The following is a 22137-nucleotide window of genomic DNA, read 5'->3' as shown; positions in this document are numbered from 1 at the left end:
CTTCTCATGTCAAATATGAGGATTGTTCCAGATCAGGGTAATTGATATGGGAGGCTGTACGGTAGATGTGTGTGGGACCATTTCATAGACTGTGGTTCTGGACTGAATAAAATGGAGAAAACATACTGAAGCATAAGCATTCATTTCTTTCTGCTTCCTGGCATGCATGTCATGTGACCTGAAGTGTCATGTGCCCGCTGCCTGCCATGTCATCTCTACCATGCTAGAGTACAATCTCATAATAAGCTGAAGATACCATGTGAGGCTAGAGAAATGGCTCAGTGGTTAAGATCACTCTCTGCTTGATCCTCTAGAGGACCAGGATTCAATGCCAAGAACCCACTCACATAGCAGATCACAACCATCTTCGGAACTAGTTCAAGGGGGATTCAGCATCTTCTGGCCTCTACAGGTACTGCATGCATGTGGAGCAGACACACAAACAGGCAAAAGACCCAGATGCATAAAATTAAAAAGTAATAAAACAGTGTAAAATAAATATTCTGATTTAATAAAAATTGTATGTGTCAATTATTTACAGGGTTGTTTGCAACATAGAAAATAGGTCTACATTTTATTTATATTTCTTTCAATTTACATAGCAAAGTCAAATGTATACAATTTTTCCATGGTTAAGAAAGGGTTTTATATTTTTATTTTCTGCAGTTAAGAAAATCAAAATATAACAAACTTTAAGATATATTCAATTATGTACAAAATTACAGCAGGTACACCTGAAAGTTATTTTAAAATAATTATAAGCTATGGCAAATACATATCATGAAAATATATTCTAAAAGCAGCATACCAACACATATAATCTGCATGAATTTACAAATAGAGATAATGAAGATTACAGTAGTGTGTTCACTTTATTCCAAATGGAGGTATCTTTTCTAAATATGTATCTCCAAGTGCCAAATGTATTTGTTCCCTTTAGCAATTTTCTTTTGCAAGTTTGTTTAAAACAAAAAGTGTGAAAGGAATACGTCGAAACTGAGTAAACTAGAGACAATGTTCATTTGGTGAGCACCCATCTTTATGGATACCAGTTCTCTACTGACCTATTCACCAGACAATATGTCTGGAATTTCTTTGTTTGTTTGTTTGTTTCTTCTGACCTAAGGGACCATATACTCTTCTGCCTGTGCAGACGTCGTGTTTCTTTCTTGTGCTCATTTCAGGTTTCTATCACTAAGCTTCCCAGGATTGCATTACCTCATCCTGTTCCATGGGATGCAATGTATCCATATGATTGTAGACTATCTTTGACTCCCATTACTCCTGGCCACAATGGAGGCACTATTTTAAATGTGCCCAGAAGGTGGGGAGGAATACTCTCATCTGAGGTATCGTGTGGATTTCCCTGTCTTTCTTGTATTCTCCCTTTGCTTGATGGATGCCTTGGCTTCCCAAATACCTGAATGTTGGCTGTATTTTTTCAAATTGAATTTTGGTATGTACATTCCTGAGACAAGTAGGCCTAGCCCTCGGTTTCCTGAGACAACCTCTCTCATTGAATATAGAAAGGGCTTTTGAGTCTAACCCCTAACTCATCCCTCCTTGAATTTCAGCTTACAAGAGCTCCCAAGTGCTGAAGACTTGGACTATGTATGGATTACCACCAGACACAGCAATGTAAATTCTGTGAATTCTAGTGTCTCTAATTCTAATTTTCTTCCAGGTCTTTTTCCTGGGCTTGTTTGCCCTGATGGAGAACATGATTTGTGAAGCTTATAAAGAATGAACATAGGAGTATGAGTGTGGGCTGTCTGTTTGGAAAAAATAATGAAAATAGGAGATTTGATTTGTAAAAACAGCACAAATATAATCACCTTAGTTTTGAAAAGATCTTTTCAGGACAGAGTGTCAAATTTAGAATTTGCACTCAGAGACATCCTTAGCCATGTAATACTTTTATTAATTAGAAATAGTTTTCACAATAGTAAATTACTTTTGTTGATGTTTGATGGCCAACGCCTTCAGTATTTATTTAAATAAATTTGTCAGGAACCTGCACAGATGGAATTTAGTTACTGTGATGTATGGTATGTGAAATACTTGAACTTCCAGTAAAGGCATCGTTGAATTTAAACTTTCACTAAATAAAAATACATGATAGCTATTAAGTGAAACTCTGTTTACATTACTATAATTAATGGGCTAGGTGATTAGTTTGTAAAATAAAATTTAAGGTATTTGATACATAAACATCTGTCAACAGGACATTATGACATCTTGTCATGTTTATTTGGCACTTTTCCTTATTGAAGCTGGTTCTTTTCTCTGAAAATATGTAATTGAACAATACTATCCCAGTCATAAGTTTTAGTGTTAAAAGTAAACATTAATAAATTGACTACTGGAATTCTTATTCTAAATTGAAAATGTGTAGTTGATGCTGATATTTCTGAGGCTGTAGGGTAGTGGAACAAAAAAGGATAATTACCCTACATTCTATCAGTTCAGTAATTTACTACTGTGAAAATATATGCTAGAGAGGAGATATAATATAAAACCTACACTGTAAAGTTGTCTTTAATTCCATGAGTTTTAAACAACTAGTCCCCCAAAATCATCACAGAAATTTCATTAACCTAAATTCTTGTGCTGTAAATGTCCCAAATAAGCTCAAACAATCAACAATGAAAATTAATGTGGAACTAGTTATAGAAAGAATAAAAATATGACAGTGTGAGCCAATGGGGGGTAACACAGACTTGCAACCTCAGCACACGAGATGTAACTCCAGGAGAATCGGGCATCACAGGTCATCTATAGCCATCCAAGTTCCTGGGCTGTTGGGGTATGAGAGGCCCTATCTTACAAAAGAGAAAAGAAATAAAGCCTGGTGTTTTAATGTGTGTGTGTGCATACCTGTGTTTAAAGCATAAACTTTAAACTGTGTGTTGTTGGCCATTATCCTTGTTACCCGTTGGTGATTCATAGACAATGGAAATAAATAAGGATCTGTGTGGTTTGAGGCTTCCGGTGAACTTTAAAGGCATGGACCTGTTATATTTTGAGTTTGTTTTTTGCTTTAACAAGAATAGGGATCTGTACATAACAACAATCACCTCTGTTCTGGATCACAGCTTTTAAGCCATGGTCTACACAGACTAGGCAATGGTGCCTTGGCACAGTATGTTCTTACAGGCAGGAGCCAATTTTCCAATGCAAACTCCTCTTCTTTTTCATCCTTCATTTTCTGCTTTGTGGAGATCTTCTTCTACTGAAATAGTAGACACAACTACATTCTGACTTTGAAATGAAACTTCTGTTCCTGGGGGCGGTGGTTTATAGAGAACTATTGCAAGTCCATTGAAGAATATGGTGATAACTTTACAAGTCACACCTAAATAGATACAAAACAAAACAAAAACATCATGATTTGGTCCGTTACCGATCAATAAAAATAGTTTCCAGTAGTTCTTTACAAATAAAAAATTTCTTCTTTTAAAGTAATGAGTATAAGGAATAGTAATTTTATTTTTTCAAATGTTATACCACAAGAGAGGCTGAGTATGATAGCACACACCTGTGAATCAGAGCATTAAAGTGGCAGAAGCAGGAACTTCATGTGAGGCCAATCAGGGCATTAAAAGGAATTTCTAGGCAGCCCAAAACAGAGCAAGACCCTAACTCAAATTAATAATAATAATAATAATTAATAATAATAACAACAACAACAACAACAGCAGCAATTATTCTATTCCCGAGGATAACTAAAATATTACTGCTGTGTGTTATTTAGGAGTCAATAATTCTTAACTGATACTTCTTTGCCCATTTTTGTTTTTCTTTTTGAGACACTATTTTGTTATGTTGCCCAGATTAAGTGATCTCAGCTTCTTGGGAGCTGCAATTATAACATGCAAACACTACACTCAGGCTTTGTATCATATTTCTAAGCATGTAAATACATACATATACTTGTAAATAAATTCCAGAGTCACTAATGAAATAAAATAGCTTACCATCTTTTAAATTACATAAAATAAAGAAATTTCACGTCCAAAAAAAAAAAAAAAAAAAAAAAAAAAAAAAAAAAAAAAAAACAATGTGAAAAATAAACAGGGACCAAAGTTCTTAGGCAAAGGATTGGGTATAAATAAATCATTACATTAGCCTAATGTACCCTGCCATATCAGCTAAAAACATGATCTGTTCAGATCTACCGGGTAAGTTTTGATTTGATTTCAAGCAATTCTTCTTAACCCAACTACATAAAGATAAATTGATTTCCATCATAGTATTCTGCTTTGCAAGTGTCAGCAATGAAACTGGTCCCACGATGTCATATTTCAATGGCTAACGTCCTGTATGTTTGTCATCCAACTTTATTAAGAACATCTGAATGGCAGGAATTAGCAGGAATTCTCCTGAACCTATTCTTACTTAATTCATCTGAAGTTCACCTGGACAACAGTCTCAGTGCTTGCTGTTGATTTGTGTTTGAAAGATTTGTGTTTTAAAGTTACACATCTCTTTTAACATTTTTCAGATTACAATGCAATTACAGTATTTCTTTCTTTTTATTCCCCCCAAATCCTCCCACACACCCCTTTTCATGTTCTCTTTCAAATCCATGGCTTTTTTATTAATTGTTAGTACATGTATATGTGTATAGGAATAAATATTCTTAAATACAAACTGCCTGGGCTGTATAATGTTTTTGTATGCATGTCTTTCACAGCTGACCACTTGATTTTGGGCAACCAGCTGATGGCTGTTCCCTGGGGAATATTCTCCGCTCTTAACATTCTTTAGTTGCCTGTAGTTCTCTGTGTAGGCGTGAAGCCTAACAACAATCTAAATATTTGCCCTTACACCCAGTTAAGTAGAGTCTTCAACCCTCTTCAAGGAAACATTATAAACAAGTTGAATAAAATAAATTAGGCAATAGGTAAAAATAATAAGATTGATTCTATCTAGATCAGTTCATATTTGCTCTCCTTGTGAGTCTACATATTTATTATTTATTCAGTAGATACTATGTTTCTATAATCATGAATTCATATAGCACACTGATTTATATAAAGAGTAAAAAAATGTACCTTGAATGTACTGTTAAAATAATAGCAATGAAAATCAAATGACATTTATGCATTTTGTATTTCTCTCTATATGTACATATATATATATATATATATATATATATATATATATATATATATATATATATATATATTGTGTGTGTGTGCATGTGTGTGTGTGTTTGTGGGAGGGAGAGAGAGAGAGAGAATCATTCTTAGTCCAATCTGGCCTTAAATTCACTATACAGCCTAGCTTAGACTCAAGCTCATACCTGTCTGGGCTTAGTTTCCCATGTTCTGGGATAACAGCAGTGAACTAGTATGTCTCACTAAGGGTTCTCTATATTCAAACATTGTAATGTCATACACTGATATGAAATGTTTAACTGACAAATTGTAACATACTTACCTATATACTATTCTTCCTTAATCTTATCTTTAATTTATCCCTTAACCAAGAATGTATAGACTAGCATCAATGAAATTAATTATATCATGACAAAACCTCTGAACTGTGAAACACTTCTTGCAGGTGCATGACATTCCCCCACTACAACTTAAATAGTTTCCAGAGCCCAAACACTTAGATGAAAATTATTCCAGCTTTTCAAATTCTCTTTTATCTTTTTTTCATACACTTTCGAAAAATTTGAGAGAAATTTTTAATTTAAAAAAAAAAAAGCACATGGCAAGGTATACAGAAAATGGAAATCTTATTCTTCCTCTACCAAATGAGACTGAAAGCTGCAGAGACCACTGCAGCCTCTGACATCATTTTGGGTAGATTCTTTTAGTTCAAACCTTCTGGATGACCCTGCGGGGCGACCTGAATACTGCACCACAACTAGACCATAAGTCATTAATGAGATGCCGACTCACTTATAGCTACCAGCATGTGTGCCATCCTGATGTTCTCATAAATCCAACATGCTCCTTGTATCCCACATTCATTGACATCCCACAGAACACATGTGCTGTCTATTATGGCGCCAAATATAATTGGTCCAGGTATTGTGCCTAGAGGAAGTAAAGGCAAAATGAAACTAGTAAAGAAACTAGTCAACTAGTAAAATAAAACTAGTGAAGCTTATCATATAGGTTTCAAAACACACACACACACATTTATATAATACAAATAGACTTTATCAACATACATTAGCAAATTCATATCTGTCAAACGGGATATGAAAGACCTTAGTGAAAATGTTTTAAATAATTATATGTAATTAATTATATATTACTAATCAATTTCTAAAAATACTTTAGTACTAGGGCCTGTAAAATGGCTCAGCAGGTAAGGACATATGCTTTCAGGTCCAGTAATGTGAATCAGATCCAGGAAACCATGTAGTAGAGAGACCCTACTCTTGGAAATTGTCCTCTGTTCTCCATATGTGGCACACGTACACTCCCAGACACACAGACCAACATACACTATATAAAGGTTTAAAAAAAATGGAGAGAACTTTACTCTTGTGTTATGATGTCAGGAGTTTAGAAAAATATGTTATTTTAATTGATACAAAATCTATAAAGAGTACTAAGATACCATGTACTGTTTGATGATCTACAAAAATCATTAAGACAAATGCAGTTATATCTACAAATACATGGTTTGTAGTAAAACTACCTGTCAAAACCCGTTCCCCTAGCTTTTAAAAATGTTAGTTTAGTGGCTGGAGAGATGGCTCAGTGGTTAAGAGCACTGACTGCTCTTCCAGAGGTCCTGAGTTCAATTCCCAGCACCTACATGGTAGCTCACAACCATCTGTAATAGGATCTGGTGTGTAAAGAGACAGTTACAGTATACTCATATACATAAAATAAATAGATAAATCTTTAAAAAATGTTAGGTTAATAAATATTTTAGTTTACTACTTTCATAAGGTAACAAATGGCTACATCTTGACATTGGCTATGATACAGAACCTACTATATGCATTGTCTGTACATTTTGTGCCCACACACACACACACACACACACACACACATGCACACACTAACATGGGCATGTGTGTATAGTGTAATATGAATGCATGTATGCATGACTATGTCTACATACAGATGTATAAAATTATTTTTTACACAAAGACATAGATATACCAGGAATTACATAACTTCCACATGTAAGTAATCCTCCCTACCTTTATATGGCCCACATTAGTGAATTCAAACAAATGAAGACTGAAAGTATTTTTAAAAAATCATACTGGGTATTCTCTGTTATTAAATAAGAGGTGGCGAGAAGCTATATACTGAGATTCACAATTTATATTTCAAATAAATCAGGTATTCCCTGATGTTATATCTGTAGTGGCATTGGTAACAACAAATAAGTCAGACAGGTGAGAAGTAAGTTCCTGTATTATTATCCATGTAGGCAGTGCTATATCATGGATGTTAGAAAGCTTTTTACCAATGACAATTATGCCTTTATTCGTCATCATCTACTTGGTGTGCAACATATATGGAACATATATAGAACATGCAAGTAACACGAATGAACCAAAACAGCACATACTAATGTTTTTAAACAACACACCTAACAATCGAAGAAGCATGAACTGCACTCCCAATGCTAGAGACCGCTGACTTTGATTGACACACCTGCAAACATATTAAAAACAAGTGAGAAAAAGACATCAGGCTATACTTTAATTCTAGCCCCACTTCCACATTGACATCAGTTTAGCATTTCTACTCAAGCAAATGTGCAAATTAAAATATTTTCAAAACTTTACAAGTAAGTTTTCCTGGGATTGCAAAAGAAAAATATTATCAGTGGTAAAGCATTACATATGTCAGCAAAAAGTTACTAGCTTCTGTGAATTTCAAAAAAGAAAAAGGGGGGAAAGCATTCAACTACAATATTTATCTTTAATAAAACCCATAAATAATTTAGGCATGGGGTAATGAACCTCAGTGAAATAAAAGTGACAAAAGACAAGATTTTGTCATAGCATAACATAGTCGATACTATGAGATTAGGAATAGGAAACAATGCCCTCTGTATTCTGTCTTGAGGACTTAGGTATTAAAAACATAGAAAAGACAAACAAATTGGAAAAAAGAAACAGTCTCTGTTTTTAGATGTTTATGCTACCTACAAAAAACCCTCCACAAACAAAACTATTCTCATGAATCAATAAAGGTAATAAATTTGAAGATATCAAAATATTATCAATCAGTTACATTTCTACTCATGAAATATTCATAAAGGAAACTAAGAAAAAATCATGCTTACAATAGCATCAAAAAGTAATTAAAGATTAAGATTAAAGATTAAAGAAATGGAATAAAACTCTTGGATATTAGAATAATGTAAAACTGATGTTGGAAGATGACATACATACAGAGACACATCTTAATGTTCATGAATCAAAATAATGTTGTCAACATGCCCATACTATGCAAGGCAATTAAAATAAAATCTCCATCAAAATGCTAATGAAACCTCATAAAAATAGAAAATTCATATGGAAAAGACCTAGAATAGCTATACCAATTTTGTTCAATAAGAAAAAAGTTAGAGGCATAATATTACCAGATTTCAAAGTAAAATAACAAAGCTATAATAATAAAAACAGTCTGAGTCTAACATCATAAAAATGTACATAGAGATCAACAGAACAGAGTACACATATATGTAAATGCAACCTATGTTTGACAAGGATGTCAAGAACACATAAGTAGGGGTAAGAAGATCCCATTTAATAAATTATGTTTGGAAAATTGTATACTTCATATTTACATGCAAAACAATGAAATTGTACCCTTATCTCAAACTGTATACAAATCACATTCAAATTAACTAAAAACTACGCATAAATACTAACCCCGTGTCTTATCATTGTAAAAACAAAAACATAAAGTTCTTGATATTCATTTTAGCAGTGACATTTCTGGTTATCGTACCAGAAACATAAGCTAACAAAGCAAATAGAGGCAATTAGGACCTTCCCACAATGCTTCTGCCCAGCAATGGTAGCAAAGTTAAGAGGCAGAGTACAAGAAAGCACTGCTGAATGAGGCATCTCAGAAGCACTTCATTTGGATGAAATCATAAACACAAGTAACATAATAATGAGAAAAGACTTCCAAATCTAGACCAAAGATCTGAATAGGCAGTTCTCCAAAGAGGACATAGCAATGGCTGGAAAGTGTGGGAAACAATATCAAAGCCGGTAGTCATGAACATGAAACGCCAGTCAAGAGCACACGAGAAGCCTTGAAGCCTTGAAGCCTTGAAGCCTTGAAGCCTTGAAGTCTTCTTGCTCTTATTAGTTCATTTCTCTTTTTTTTGGGGGGGGGGGGATTTTTTTCGAGACAGGTTTTCTCTGTGTAGCCCTGGATGTCCTGGAACTCACTCTGTAGACCAGGCTGGCCTCAAACTCAGTAATCTGCCTGCCTCTGCCTCCCAGAGTGCTGGGATTACAGGCGTGTGCCACCAATGCCCTACTTAGTTCATTTCTTATGATAAAGTGAAACAAAGTGTTCTTGGGGAGACAAGGAAAAGCAAGCCAGTGTAAACCACTAGAAGAAAGGCGAGCTGATACAGACAGACAAGCAGCAGTTTCTCAGAGAAGTTAAAATCATTAGTAAAATGTGACTCGGCAGAATGTCAAAGAGACTGCTGCCCTTTTTGTTCTCTTATAAAGAAGAGTTAAACTATCGATCAAGTCAATCATCAGATGGACAAAATAAAATGTAGCATATGATATTATACTGCACTAGGAAAGGGAAGTCTCGCCCTTTGTAGAGCATGAATGAATTTGCACTACATTGTGCTGAGATAAAACAGACTGAATCAAATTCTACATGTCAGTTGCATGCTTGGACTCATAAGTGGGCCCTGAGGCATCAGCTTTATTAGTAAGTAAAGGACAGAGGGCAGGCTGATAGGAAAGCTCAGTGGGTAACAGAGCCTGCTGCCAAGAGGGGTGACCCAAGTTCAATTTCCAGAACAACTGGAGCCAAGGACAAAGGTAGTCCTGAAATATGTCATATGACTTCCACCCACATACCATGGTCTATGTGCACACATAGAAATGCACACAAATATATAAGAATTTAAGGTGTTTTTGAGGTGTAGAGAGAAAAGGCATGACTACAGGAGGCTAAAGGCAAATGGACGGTTCAATTCTTGCAAAGGTTGCAAAGTCTTGATTATGCAAGTTAAATTCTAGTGATGGAATGCATAGTGGAGTGGGTGTATTATACATAAAGGAAGTACAGTCTCAACTGATAACTTGCTAAGTAGCAAGTTCAAGACCAGTCCGGTCTATGTGAGACCCCTGCATTAACTATTGAAATTTGTGGATGTTACTCATTCTTTCCACGTATGCACACATATTAAAGGTGACCTGAGAGATGATGGATTATTCTGTGGTAATAATGTCATATTTTGTGCGTATTTCAATATATTTAATAGTAACACATATAAGTTTAGTTGACTAGTCATTGCAATGCAGCTGGAAGGCAATTAAATTGAGCTAGCATTTGTACCGAAAGCCCTACTTTTTTGGTAGGGATTTCAGGCATGTAACACTGTATTCCTGTTTAAAATTTAAAAAAAATTTGTTTTTGTATCACCATTAAATAAGTGTCAAATACTATCACATCTGACATTGAGACTGAAATCACACAGACAGGATAGGCATATAAAGTGAGGAGATAGAAAACAGGTGCTGGAGTCAATAGCGGTCATAGTCTTTTCTTTAATGGTTGGTCAATGACAATAATGTCTGACATCACCACTCAGAAAAGTCATGTGAGATACAAAAAAAAAGTGACTCGTCTTTCTAAGCAAGTACATAAGCCAGGCCGAGGCACACAAGCCTGCTATCCCAACACTTAGGAGCGAGCCTACAACAGAAGCAGAGTAAATTCAGGTTCAAGGCCATCCAGGGCTCCATTCTATAAATGTTAATAAAACTAAAAAACAGCAAAAAACTACAAGCACAAACAACTAGGGAGTTAAAAAGTCAGTTGTATGAATTAAATTATGTTTCTCTTTGCTAAACACCTCTAATTCCCAGGTAGAGCAACCTTAACATTTAATATCATTTACAAACCATATACTTTCCACTTATTAAATAAAAATATGAACGATAGTGGGCGAATACTAAAATTATCAATGGACTAAGTGTAGAGAGCCTTATTGAGGTGCCATGCCACCTGGCAGGAACTTGACATAGACCAATGTGAAGTTCCTTTCCCAGCCTTTGAGCAGGAACTCCTGTGTTAGCCATAATCCCCTCCACCTAGGGTGGAGTGCTCAGACCAAGGTGAAGCCTATTTTTCTTCAAGGACCTGAAGTTTCCAGAGAAACATTAGCCAGCCACCTGTGGAGCAACTGAACTGATTCTGCTGAGAAGCTTCCAGCCTTTTCCCTTGCCTATATATTGGGAGTTCTTCATTAAACTTTGAAACCTTGAATAGCAGGTGTTATCTTGGTCTCTGTCTCTTTTTACTGCCTTCCCATACATGCCCAGCTTCCCTTTCAGGTAACCCGTTCAATGTAACTGCAGGCAGTTACAACTAAGAAAGAAAAAACCTAGTATTTGGTCAAAAACAGGCAGAAAACCTTCAGATGGAAGGTAGAGACTCTTGTAGAGCAGCACTCAATGGAAAAACAAAACAATAAGCAAAACCTCTCCACATTAGGAGATGACAACAAGCTTCTTAACTTTCTGTAAGGAGTTGATCTGCCAATGCCCACTCTTCAATTTAGCAAACACATTGGGATAATGCCAGGAGACTTACACACCACTTCTCAAATTTCCAGCTCACACTGACCGTGTGAAACCCACAAAGGGACCAATGCCAAGCACTTGCCACGTGGGCAAACAGTGAGACAGTTCCTACATTAGTTTCCTTAAAGCACAGGCAGCTGGGCTTCTATGGAGTCTGAGGGTTCAAGATGCACCAGGCAGGTATGGCTCAAATCAGTAAAAGCCTACGTGAACCTCTAGGTTCACAGCACACTTTTCTAGGAAATGCAAGTTCTCGAGTGCAGGCCTTACCTTAGAATGGACACAGTTATCGGAGTTCCGGCCATAAAGGTGAAGATAACTGTGATGAAGAAAATGCCAAGGAATATGGGCAAGTTTGAACACCGAGTTTTACATTTCCCAGCTCTAGTTTCCAAATTGGCACTCTCTGCAATGGATGTGATCTCTGCTTTCCTCTCTATACAGGAACAATTATAATATACCTGGAATTTAAATGCAAAAATGTCAAAGTTATTGTATACTTTGAAAATACTTTTGTATCGCCTTGTCGTGTCCTAGTCCGTAGACAGCCAAGAGTGCTCATAGTCATTAACCCTCGTAAGGAATGAAGCACATTGTAACAAACCACATACGTGAAATACCTGTATTTGACTTTGTGGCTGTTACTCCAACTTATAGCCTATTATCGGCTCATTACATAAAACCACTTGACAAGAGTATAAAAAGATCACACACTTTCTCTTGCTCTGCATACATTACTTTCAGTAGACCATAATTGCCCAGATAATGTCTTCCTTCTAACTCTTTTCTATTACAGGGGGGCACACAGGCATCCATGCTGACAATCTCATTATGTGTGCTAGTTTGAAAGAACAAACACTATAATTTTGATAAGTGCCATGGTAAAATTACCTTGTACGCACATATTTAAGAAAATGCTGCTTTTAACCATAACATTTTAAAGACAATTTTCTGAACTTTAGATCTATCTTATAGAAGGCAAGTTGTCCTTTTTATAGCATGTTTATAATAATGGAAAAGGAGTTAATATAAATAGCACAGTGGTTATTCCGCATATGCTTATATGTAGGCACAGATGTATGTGTATAGTATCATAACATTGGTTACAACCAAGAAAGACTATGTTGTTTTATCTGAATAGAAAGATGATCAGTTATTTAGAAACGTTATCACATCCTAAAGGCATTGCATATCTCAATGTTTAATATAAACTTTTCACACACTTAAAACATCAACAAAATCATTGTGAGATGGGAAGTCAAATAGGACATTTATATTTGAGGCTGAATTAATCATTTGTATGCTTTACAGTATATTCAGGACTTGTGGAATTTGAACATAATTTGTCAGTTTCATTATATTCCTGATTAGTAACCATGCTCTCATAATGCATCTTATAATTTTTTAGGGGAGGAGGGGGTTCGAGACAGGGTTTCTCTGGGTAGCCCTGTCTGTCCTGGAACTCACTCTGTAGGTCAGGCTGGCCTCAAACTCAGAAATCTGCCTGCTTCTGCCTCCCAAGTGCTGGGATTAAAGGTGTGCGCCACCACTGCCCGGCTAATGCATCTTATAATGGAGAAAAAACAAAACAATATAAAATGGTACTATAATTGCCGTGCTGAGTTCAGCAAGAATTGCCTGAGACATGAAGGAATGGGTCTGAAGAGACCAGGGCTGGGTAACTGGAAAAGGAAAGCAAGCAGCGGAAAAAGACAAGAGTAGCCCACGAGGAGAGTCAAGACAACAATCACAAGACACGGTTCAAATTATTTCATTGGGGTAAAGAGGAAACATGGCTACCTTGGGTTTCCTATTGGAAACTGAGTTTAAACAACCCGCAAAGCAGGGAGAAAAATACTGGATTCCATCACTTCCACAGAGCGGGTAATAATAGGACCGCAAACAGTTGCAATTGGCATTACAAGGTGCAGTCAAATTCCCCATTTCTCCTGTTCTGTAAATAAGAGAGATAAAGTGAGATTTTCTGCAACATAACTCCTAAGAACAATTCAGAAGCAGTTGTATCTTGTCCATTGCATCACTTTAGTCAGCCACACAACACATAAGTACTAAATGCATAAAACATAATGTCTGCTTTTCCATGAGACCTAGTATACAACTAGCCTACCTCTATCCACAGACTGAAATCTTTGAGGCAAGGTGCTATCTTATCCAGTTTCATGCTTCCATTACTGAATACAAAGCCTAATTATCACCTGTGTCAGACACATTGTTGAAAGAATGAATGAGCAAGGCTTTGGGGAGCACACTTGGTTAGAGTAAGCCTTTAAGGGGGAAGTTGACAAATAAAAGTATTAATAGCTTTCACAAAAGGAAAAGGAAAACCTGGAGTGAATGTCTCAGTAAATATGGCGGCTTTCTGGCAACAAACCGCTCTTGGTTCTACAGATTATCCATCAGATGGTTAGCAGTATCTCCTACTGTTACAACCGCTGCAAGCAGCTTTTTCTTTAATGATGGCAATGAAAATATGCTTAGACATTTCCGAACATCTTCACAAGGCAGACAACATGTTTTAAATAAGAAAGGTGAATAAAATCATGTTGTTTAATCCATTAATGCCATTATAAATCTCTTACTTTTCAAAAAGTAAATTTCCTAATTTCAGACTTGGTAATATTTTGAGTATGCTCTCTCTTCCTGTCTGTGAGTTCTAATATCAGGGTATTGAAGTCTTAATATAAAAAGTTTTCATAGAGGTTGCAATATAAAGGCTTTCTTTAATGAAAGATGATCCCCAAAGCTAGAGAGATGGCTCAGAGATTAAGAGCACTGACTACTCTTCCAGAGGTCCTGAGTTCAAATCCCAGCAACCACATCATGGCTCATGACCATATGTAATGAAATCTGATGCCCTCTTCTGGTGTGTCTGAAGACAGCTACAGTGTACTTATATATAATAAATAACTAAAATCTTTAAAAAACAAAAACAAAACAAAAAAAGAAAGATGATTCCCATTGCCTCCCCTAGTCACCCATTTTGCAATGTATCTGAAGCAGGTGACAAGTATGCCTTTGTTGACTAAAGTGAGCATGAAGTTATGTAGATAGAATAGCATGACACTTCAACAACTTAAGTCCAGAGATAGAGGTAGGTTCATTGTAGCCTTTCTGCTGACTATGGTCTACTGATATCGACAGATGCATTTCACAAACTCCAAGGCAGGACAACTATCATGAGGGAAAGTTTGAGGAAAGGAAACCTGAGAAGCTACGTCCTGAGTCTTAAAGATAAGCAAAATCTATCCAGACAGTGGGTAATTAGAAAAGGAACCATGGAACAAGAAAAATGGAAATTCTATTTGAAACAGAAAATGAAAAAGTATATTCTTATAAGAAATCAGGGTCCAGATTAACAGTTGTCCCAAGGGCCTTGTTGAAATTAATGACTGCTTTTTATTATTCAAATATAGGTTACATACAACAATGATATTGCCAAAAGCCCATCAAAAATGTTGTCTTATGCACTTGGTATTTATGAATGTCTGTATACACATTTGTATCTCTATAGGTGCACATGTGTACATGTGACAAATCAAGTACCTGTGTTGATTACTTTTTTAATTGAGACAGGATCTTTCACTAACCCTAGAGATCTCTGATACAGGCCCGTCTAGCTGGCCAGCTCTCTCTAGGGATCCAGAGTCTCCATCTTCCAATGGAATTATATGTGGGCCACTGTGCTCACTCAACATACCCATGAATTCTCACACTTGCTCAGCAAGTATTTCTCCTCTAAAGTTGCATGGAGTATGAGCTTGAGGGAAGGAGACCAGTCCTAACCAGTGAGCAGAATATAAAGAGAAACTGAAATACAACCTAATTATGAGGAAGATTGGAGAAAAACCGTTTTGAACATAGAATCAGTAATATTTGTTGATTGATAGATGGTGAAGCACTATTTCAAGGAATTCAAACACACTCCTGCTATCTAGCAGAGGAGAACGCAATTCTGAGAAAGAGGTATCCACTATGGCTTTATACATATTAAGAGTCTCAAGTTAGTGGACAACTGATCAGTGGTTAGAAATCTTAATATCCATTTGCATCCAGATTTAACAGAAATCATGATAGTAATAAGATCTGCCACACAGAGTATAAACATATCCTACTATCTGATACTATGACATGCATTGCAAAATCTAGATAACATACACACAATCTCATACTGTTTTAGCTAAGTTTACATTTTTATGATGGACTGTCTCTGTGGCTGTCATTAGCTGCATTGAGGTTGGATATACCTGAGAGTAGGTGATAAGTGGAGTCTTGGGAAGTAGCTTACTTCATGATTGCATAGTGAATTTTAGATATGCTATCATAAACATAGTTGGAAAAGGAAACCAGAGGTAAGAGAGAACACATCATTCTTGCAACTGTAAATCAGTACTTCCTTGGAAGGTAAAATATGTAAACTAGTGGACACATCAAAGCATTTGAAAATAATATATCAAACTGGAAAATAATGGTACTTAAGAGGTAGACAAAGAAGTTTGTGAAGGAGGTGGATCAAGGTAGAAGGTAGAAAACTAGTCAGCAGGAGGTAAAAGGAAATGCAAATCAAAAACTAGATTTCAATATACTAGAAAGGTTGCAGCGGGGTACGGAGGTCCCCATGCAGGACAACCTGAGTCTATATATTAGGAGATAACCAATTCCCACACTCTGTCTTGATTTCCTCCCACATACACACAAACAAATTAGTAACTTCAAAAGACGGTAAGCAACCTGTCCTTCTGAGTGGAGTACCTCCTTGTACAGCTATGCCCTAGAAAATGCTACCATGTGCCTTTGTCAAGCATGGTTTTACTATGAAAGAATTCTAGTCCCTGCCCACAAGAGGCTTACAGTGGTCAGCAGAAAGGAGACCAGAGAAAAATCAGTCCTTGCAACTCAAGCTAGTACTAAAGAGAGAGAGAGAGAGAAAGAGAGAGAGAAAATGAAAACTATTGTTTTAATTTAAAATTTTCAATACTTAATTGTCATATTACTTCCAAGCACATATTGAAAATATTCGAAGTGTAAGATGGCATTATGCAAAACCCAGCAGGAATAATGGGAAAAAAACATATGGCCCATCATCAGTCAATTTCTCTGTATTTTGTAAAAATTTGCCAAGTGATGAAAAGGAAATTCTTAGTAGAAAACTCGTAAATATTTGTGAAGTATATTTTACTTCCTTCCTTACTTTCTTTATTCTTTCTTTTCTTTTTCTTTTCTTCCAACATAGGGCCTCATTATGTAATCCTGACTGTCTTGGGACTTGCTAAGTGTACCAGGCTGGCCTCAAACACTCACAGATTCACCTGTCTCGGCCTCCCTAGTGCTGGATGAAGCGTGTGCGCCACCACACCCAGCTTGTTCTGTATATTTTCCACATTTTGAGACTTTGCTTTTCCCTAGTGCCAGTAGTATAATTCAAATTCCCCTCAAACTGGTGGATAAAAGTGGCCTGTATTTATGATATCATGTATATCCTCAGTAGAGTGTGTCCTCTCCCTCCCATATACCCCCACCCCCCACCCCACCGCCCCCAGGGCCTCATTTGCTCCTTTCCCATGCTGGTGCAGGCTTTCCCCCTTTCCTTCTTCTCAGCTCCTTAAAACCTTTAAACTCCAGTTGCTTTTAGGTCATAAGCCTTTCCTACTAACAGTCAAATAAAATTGAAAAGACTGCTGGGCAGTCGTGGTGCATGCATGTAATCCCAGCACTCTGGGAGGCAGAGGCAGGCAGATTTCTGAGTTCGAGGCCAGCTTGGTCTACAGAGTGAGTTCTAGGACAGACAGGGCTATACAGAGAAACCCTGTGTTGAAATAACCAAATCCAAAAAACAAAAACAAAAAAAAAGTTAAAAAGACCTCCTTCAGTGACCACTACAAAACTTTCTAGAGCTCTAGTTATATAACCCATTATTCACTTGGTGTTTTGTTTTCCAATGTCTGTTTTAGAGTTTCTTGTCTCTGTAAAAGGAAGCATGAAGATGTTTGGACTAAATGTAATGGAGCTTAACCAAACACTGATTTAGAACACTTGGCATCATAGTAACACAAATGATAGACACGTGAATATAGCTACAAATCAATATTATTGTTATTGGCAAACTTTCCTACACAAATTTAATGCCATGTGAATGCAGTATTACACAAACCTGTGGAATCTCATCCCTGGAGTGACACCTCCCTCAAAAGCCACATGCATACACAGTGAAAGGAAATACAGTGAAAGTCACTGCTGCGACCTCTCACCTGCCTGATCTACCACCACTGCTGGTGTAGGACTTCATAGCAAAACAATCCTGACCAAGAAAACTGATTAGAGAAAGAAACTTGTCTGTAGGATAGAATAAGAAGGTATTTGTTTCTCTAAAATAAGCATAAATTTCAAAATAAATAGAACAATCCATATGGTGCAGGACTAGGTTTATTCGAATGCATTCCTGGTATAGTTTCAACCCAAATAAGAGAATTTAATCATCAAGAATAACTTCTATTCTTAAATGTTTAAGTCAGTAGGGAAGTAGAATGTTAAATTCTCTCTAGGATGTTGCCATAGTCTGTTCTTTGTTGTAGCTATAACAAAATGTCCAAGGTAAACAACTTAAAAAGACGAAAGGTTTGCTTGAGACAGGCAAGAGTACCAGAGGGAGGGAGGTCCAACCAAAAGGAATGAGGACCTTCTTGACCTCTGGTGATAGAGGAGGTTATCAAAGGATGGGTTAAAGAAGACAAGCTAGCTGAGATGCTTCTTAGAAAAACATTAACCTTAAATCTGGGGCCTCCTAATCATTTCCTAAAGTCCTTTACTCCAAGTACCATTTGCACATAGACTGAGGATTGTTTCCAACGGATAGGCTTTTGGGGAATACATTCAAACTCTACCATATATGAATCCTTACAAGAGAAACTCTGTAATGTTCTATTTCTCTTTGAATCTCTGAGCCAAACACATTGCCCTTCATCTGCTTACTTGCTGAACACCCACAGCTTTCAAGAAAGCACTAAATATTCAAGTTAAAACAAACAAAAAACAAGGCAAAGTCCCACAGTGTTATACTGAAGCAAAGAAGCAAAGGGTGTTTAAATATTTTTAAATGGCAATTCCTAATTATGTATATTGAGAAAGGAAATACTCGCAAATGCACACATAATCTCTGACAGGAATATAAAAAGCAATGAAATATATTTACCCATTATATGATTCAGACACACCAGCAAATGGCTCATTTTCACATTTTGCATAAATAAATACAAAACTCAGCACAAGTGCTATTCCAGATGTACACAATGCAAACTTCATTGTATTTTTACACTTCATTTTGAATTTTGAAACAAGAACACCACCTAAGATTTGACCAAGAGCAGCTCCAGGAATTAAAACGGCCCCTAATGAGAAGTAAGATAATGAAAAACACACAATTATGCTCAGAAACTCATACTGGCAGCTGGCAAACATCAAAACCAGCATCACCACCACAGCCTCCGCAGATAAAAGCATTTACCTGACATAAAAACACATGCACAAAAATGCCACTGATACAGTGGAAGGCTAATCCACGTAAGTGTTAATTAATATATGCTTAATCCAGTTTGGTCTATCGTGATTCAGAACACTGATTTCAGAGAATCAGAAACTTCTCTCAAAAAGTTTTAAAGTGTGGGCTATCCAAAATGATGTACTCTCCTAATAAAAACAACATGCTTATAAAGAAACAGTGTACTAAGTAGTTTGAAAAAAAGGGGGGGTGGGGGTTACCTCCGAGCGTAGCTGCAAAGCTGGACGTCAATCCAAATTGATTTTCTATAAATTTAGGTAAAAACGTGGCAAATCCAGTAGTAATTAATGCTTCAGATGTAGTTGATAGAACTAAACATATAAAGACTGTATTCCTCATCAAATTCTAAGGAAAAAATATAGTTCAAGTGAATTCCTGTGATTACAGTGCAAAGTGAGGCATTGAAATACAAACATTAAACCGAAAGTGTTCCCTCTGGCAGGAAAATATAATTATGGTTAATGAATACACACACACACACACACACACAGAGAGAGAGAGAGAGAGAGAGAGAGAGAGAGAGAGAGAGAGAGGGAGAGAGGGGGGGAGAAAGAGAGAGAGATAGGATATCATTCATATGTGGAGCACCTGGAGATTTGACAAATGACTTACTCCTTGGGTCTTTATGCCTTTATTGCCCCTAAAAGCCCAGCAGAGGAAGTAAAAGCCCATTCGGAAATTCTCCATTTTTCATGGATTATTATAGATGTCTATACTATAAATCCAACTCTTATAAGATAATTTAAAATATATTTAAATTCCTGAATCTACTAAATGGGGAGTCTGAAACTGATCATGGAGTATTGTTTCATAATTAAATTAAGTCTTAGTTAGGATTTTACTGCTGTGAACAATAGACACCATGACCAAGGCAAGTCTTAACATTTAATTGGGGCTAGTTTACAGGTTCAGAGGTTCAGTCCATTATTATCAAGGTAGGAGCATTTCAGCATCCAGGCAGGCATGGTGCAGGCAGGGTTGAGAGTTCATATTCATCTGAACTCTCATATTCATCTGAAGGCTGCTAGTAGAATGAATACTGACTTCCAAGCAGCTAGGAGTAGGGTCCTAAAGCACATGCCCACAGTGACACACCTACTCCAACAAGACCACACCTCCAAATAGTACTACTCCCTTGGCCATACATATACAAACCATCACAGCACCTTTTATACAAAGTTAAGGAACCTTACATAGGTATCTATACTGACAATTTTTTCATAATATTAGTGTATAAGCCTAACACACCAAATTTCCAGACCTCAAGGAGAGATGAGAGCATTGGTTGTATAGTGCTGAGCCTGCTAAGGTTTGATGAAACCATTCACACACCCACCCAAGGGAGGAGTACTAACACAGGACCTCTCAACTTTCAACAAAAAGAGGAAATAATAACCCAAAACTACTGAGACTAAGAAGAGAAGACCCTAAAGAGAGGAGATTTAAAGAAGGTTGAATTTGGGGGCTGGAGAGATGGCTCAGTGGTTAAGAGCACCAACTACTCTTCTGAAGGTCCTGAGTTCAATCCCAGCAACCACATGGTGGCTCACAACCATCCGTAATGAGATCTGATGCCTTCTTCTGGACTGTCAGAAGACAGCTACAGTGTACTCACATATAATAAATAAATAAATCTTTAAAAACAACAACAACAACAAAAAAAAGAAGGTCGAATTTAGTGACAACTGATCAATAGATGACACAGGAGAATTAGCATGGAATAACAGACATGTTAATGACGAGCCACTGAACATTTACACTGTCAATTAAATAAATTATCCTCTTTCAATTATTCTATTGTGGAGCTCAAAAGGCAAGGAAATTCAATCAGAAAAGTTACATATTAAAGCTTCAATAGTAATAGATAAGAAAATAAGTTATAAAATGATACCAGTGTGCATACTATTTACTTATATGTGTATGTAATAAATACACATGTGTAAGTACTGTGTTTCTTTGAGACACTGGTTAAAACTTACACACACACACACACACACACAAAGAGAGGGAAAAGAAGGGAGGGATGGAGGGATGGAGAGAGAGAGAGAGAGAGAGAGAGAGAGAGAGAGAGAGAGAGAGAGAGAGAGAGAAAGAGAGAGAGAGACTTCCATTTTACCTTTACAGCAGTGGGAAAATCTTTAATACTTTTTCCAAAATTTTCATCCGTATGTTGGAAAGAAGTACTATTATTTTGATGAGTCTGGGAAATTTTGCCAGCTTGAATTTTTGCTGTCCCTAAGGGGAGGGGGAGTAAACGTGCTTGTTTTACTATTTAATCAGTTTTTAAACATGCTTACTCTTTAATTGATATACATTCTATGAGTATGTAAATCCCACTAGAATTCAGGTTGTGGTTTTTTCCTGTAAATTGAGAGGCCAAAACCTACTCCACCTTGGGCCAGCCTCCACCACAAACAAAACAAAGCAAAACAACCAACCAAAAGAATAAGGCCTGAAAACTACCAGGAAGGACCCCATGGCTTGTCCTTGGCCAGAGTTATTGCCTATCTACTTCCTTACAACATTTAATCAGATTAGTCTGATTAATTCATATGCACTTTCAGACTGTTTGGTGTTGTATACAGTCTTGCTTCAGAGCACCCACCAGCTTATAATAGTCTTTCAATTTGGTGCTTGCCAGGGTAGGTCCTTCCTCACTTGCTTCCATTTTGAATAAAACCTTGCCAGAGAGGTCAGTGCTGTTTCAGCAAACTGTCCTGTGGGTCAGCGATGAGTAAGCCCAAACTTGAGTCTATATAACTCGAGACCCTAA

The 22137-nt window shown here is 36.7% G+C and overlaps 1 protein-coding gene across 1 annotated transcript in view; it reads right to left on the bottom strand.

Annotated features, from left to right (window-relative positions):
- Positions 1–532: 532 nt before the first annotated feature.
- Slco4c1 (solute carrier organic anion transporter family member 4C1) overlaps positions 533–22137 on the bottom strand; it is a 50941-nt gene continuing 29336 nt past the window's right edge. Inside the window, exons 6-13 of the mRNA XM_052193406.1 lie at positions 21481–21599; positions 19565–19709; positions 18999–19194; positions 13592–13745; positions 12062–12252; positions 7579–7643; positions 5916–6053; positions 533–3355 (exon numbers count right to left, since the gene is read on the bottom strand). Of these exons, the coding sequence (XP_052049366.1) occupies positions 3195–3355; positions 5916–6053; positions 7579–7643; positions 12062–12252; positions 13592–13745; positions 18999–19194; positions 19565–19709; positions 21481–21599 (1169 nt within the window). The 3' untranslated portion in view covers positions 533–3194. The remainder of the gene's footprint in view (positions 3356–5915; positions 6054–7578; positions 7644–12061; positions 12253–13591; positions 13746–18998; positions 19195–19564; positions 19710–21480; positions 21600–22137) is intronic.

Source organism: Apodemus sylvaticus, chromosome 9 (genome assembly GCF_947179515.1).
Source record: "Apodemus sylvaticus chromosome 9, mApoSyl1.1, whole genome shotgun sequence".
Taxonomy (NCBI): domain Eukaryota; kingdom Metazoa; phylum Chordata; class Mammalia; order Rodentia; family Muridae; genus Apodemus; species Apodemus sylvaticus.
Note: the sequence above shows the minus strand (reverse complement) of the source record. Positions and strands in the feature narration are given on the sequence as shown.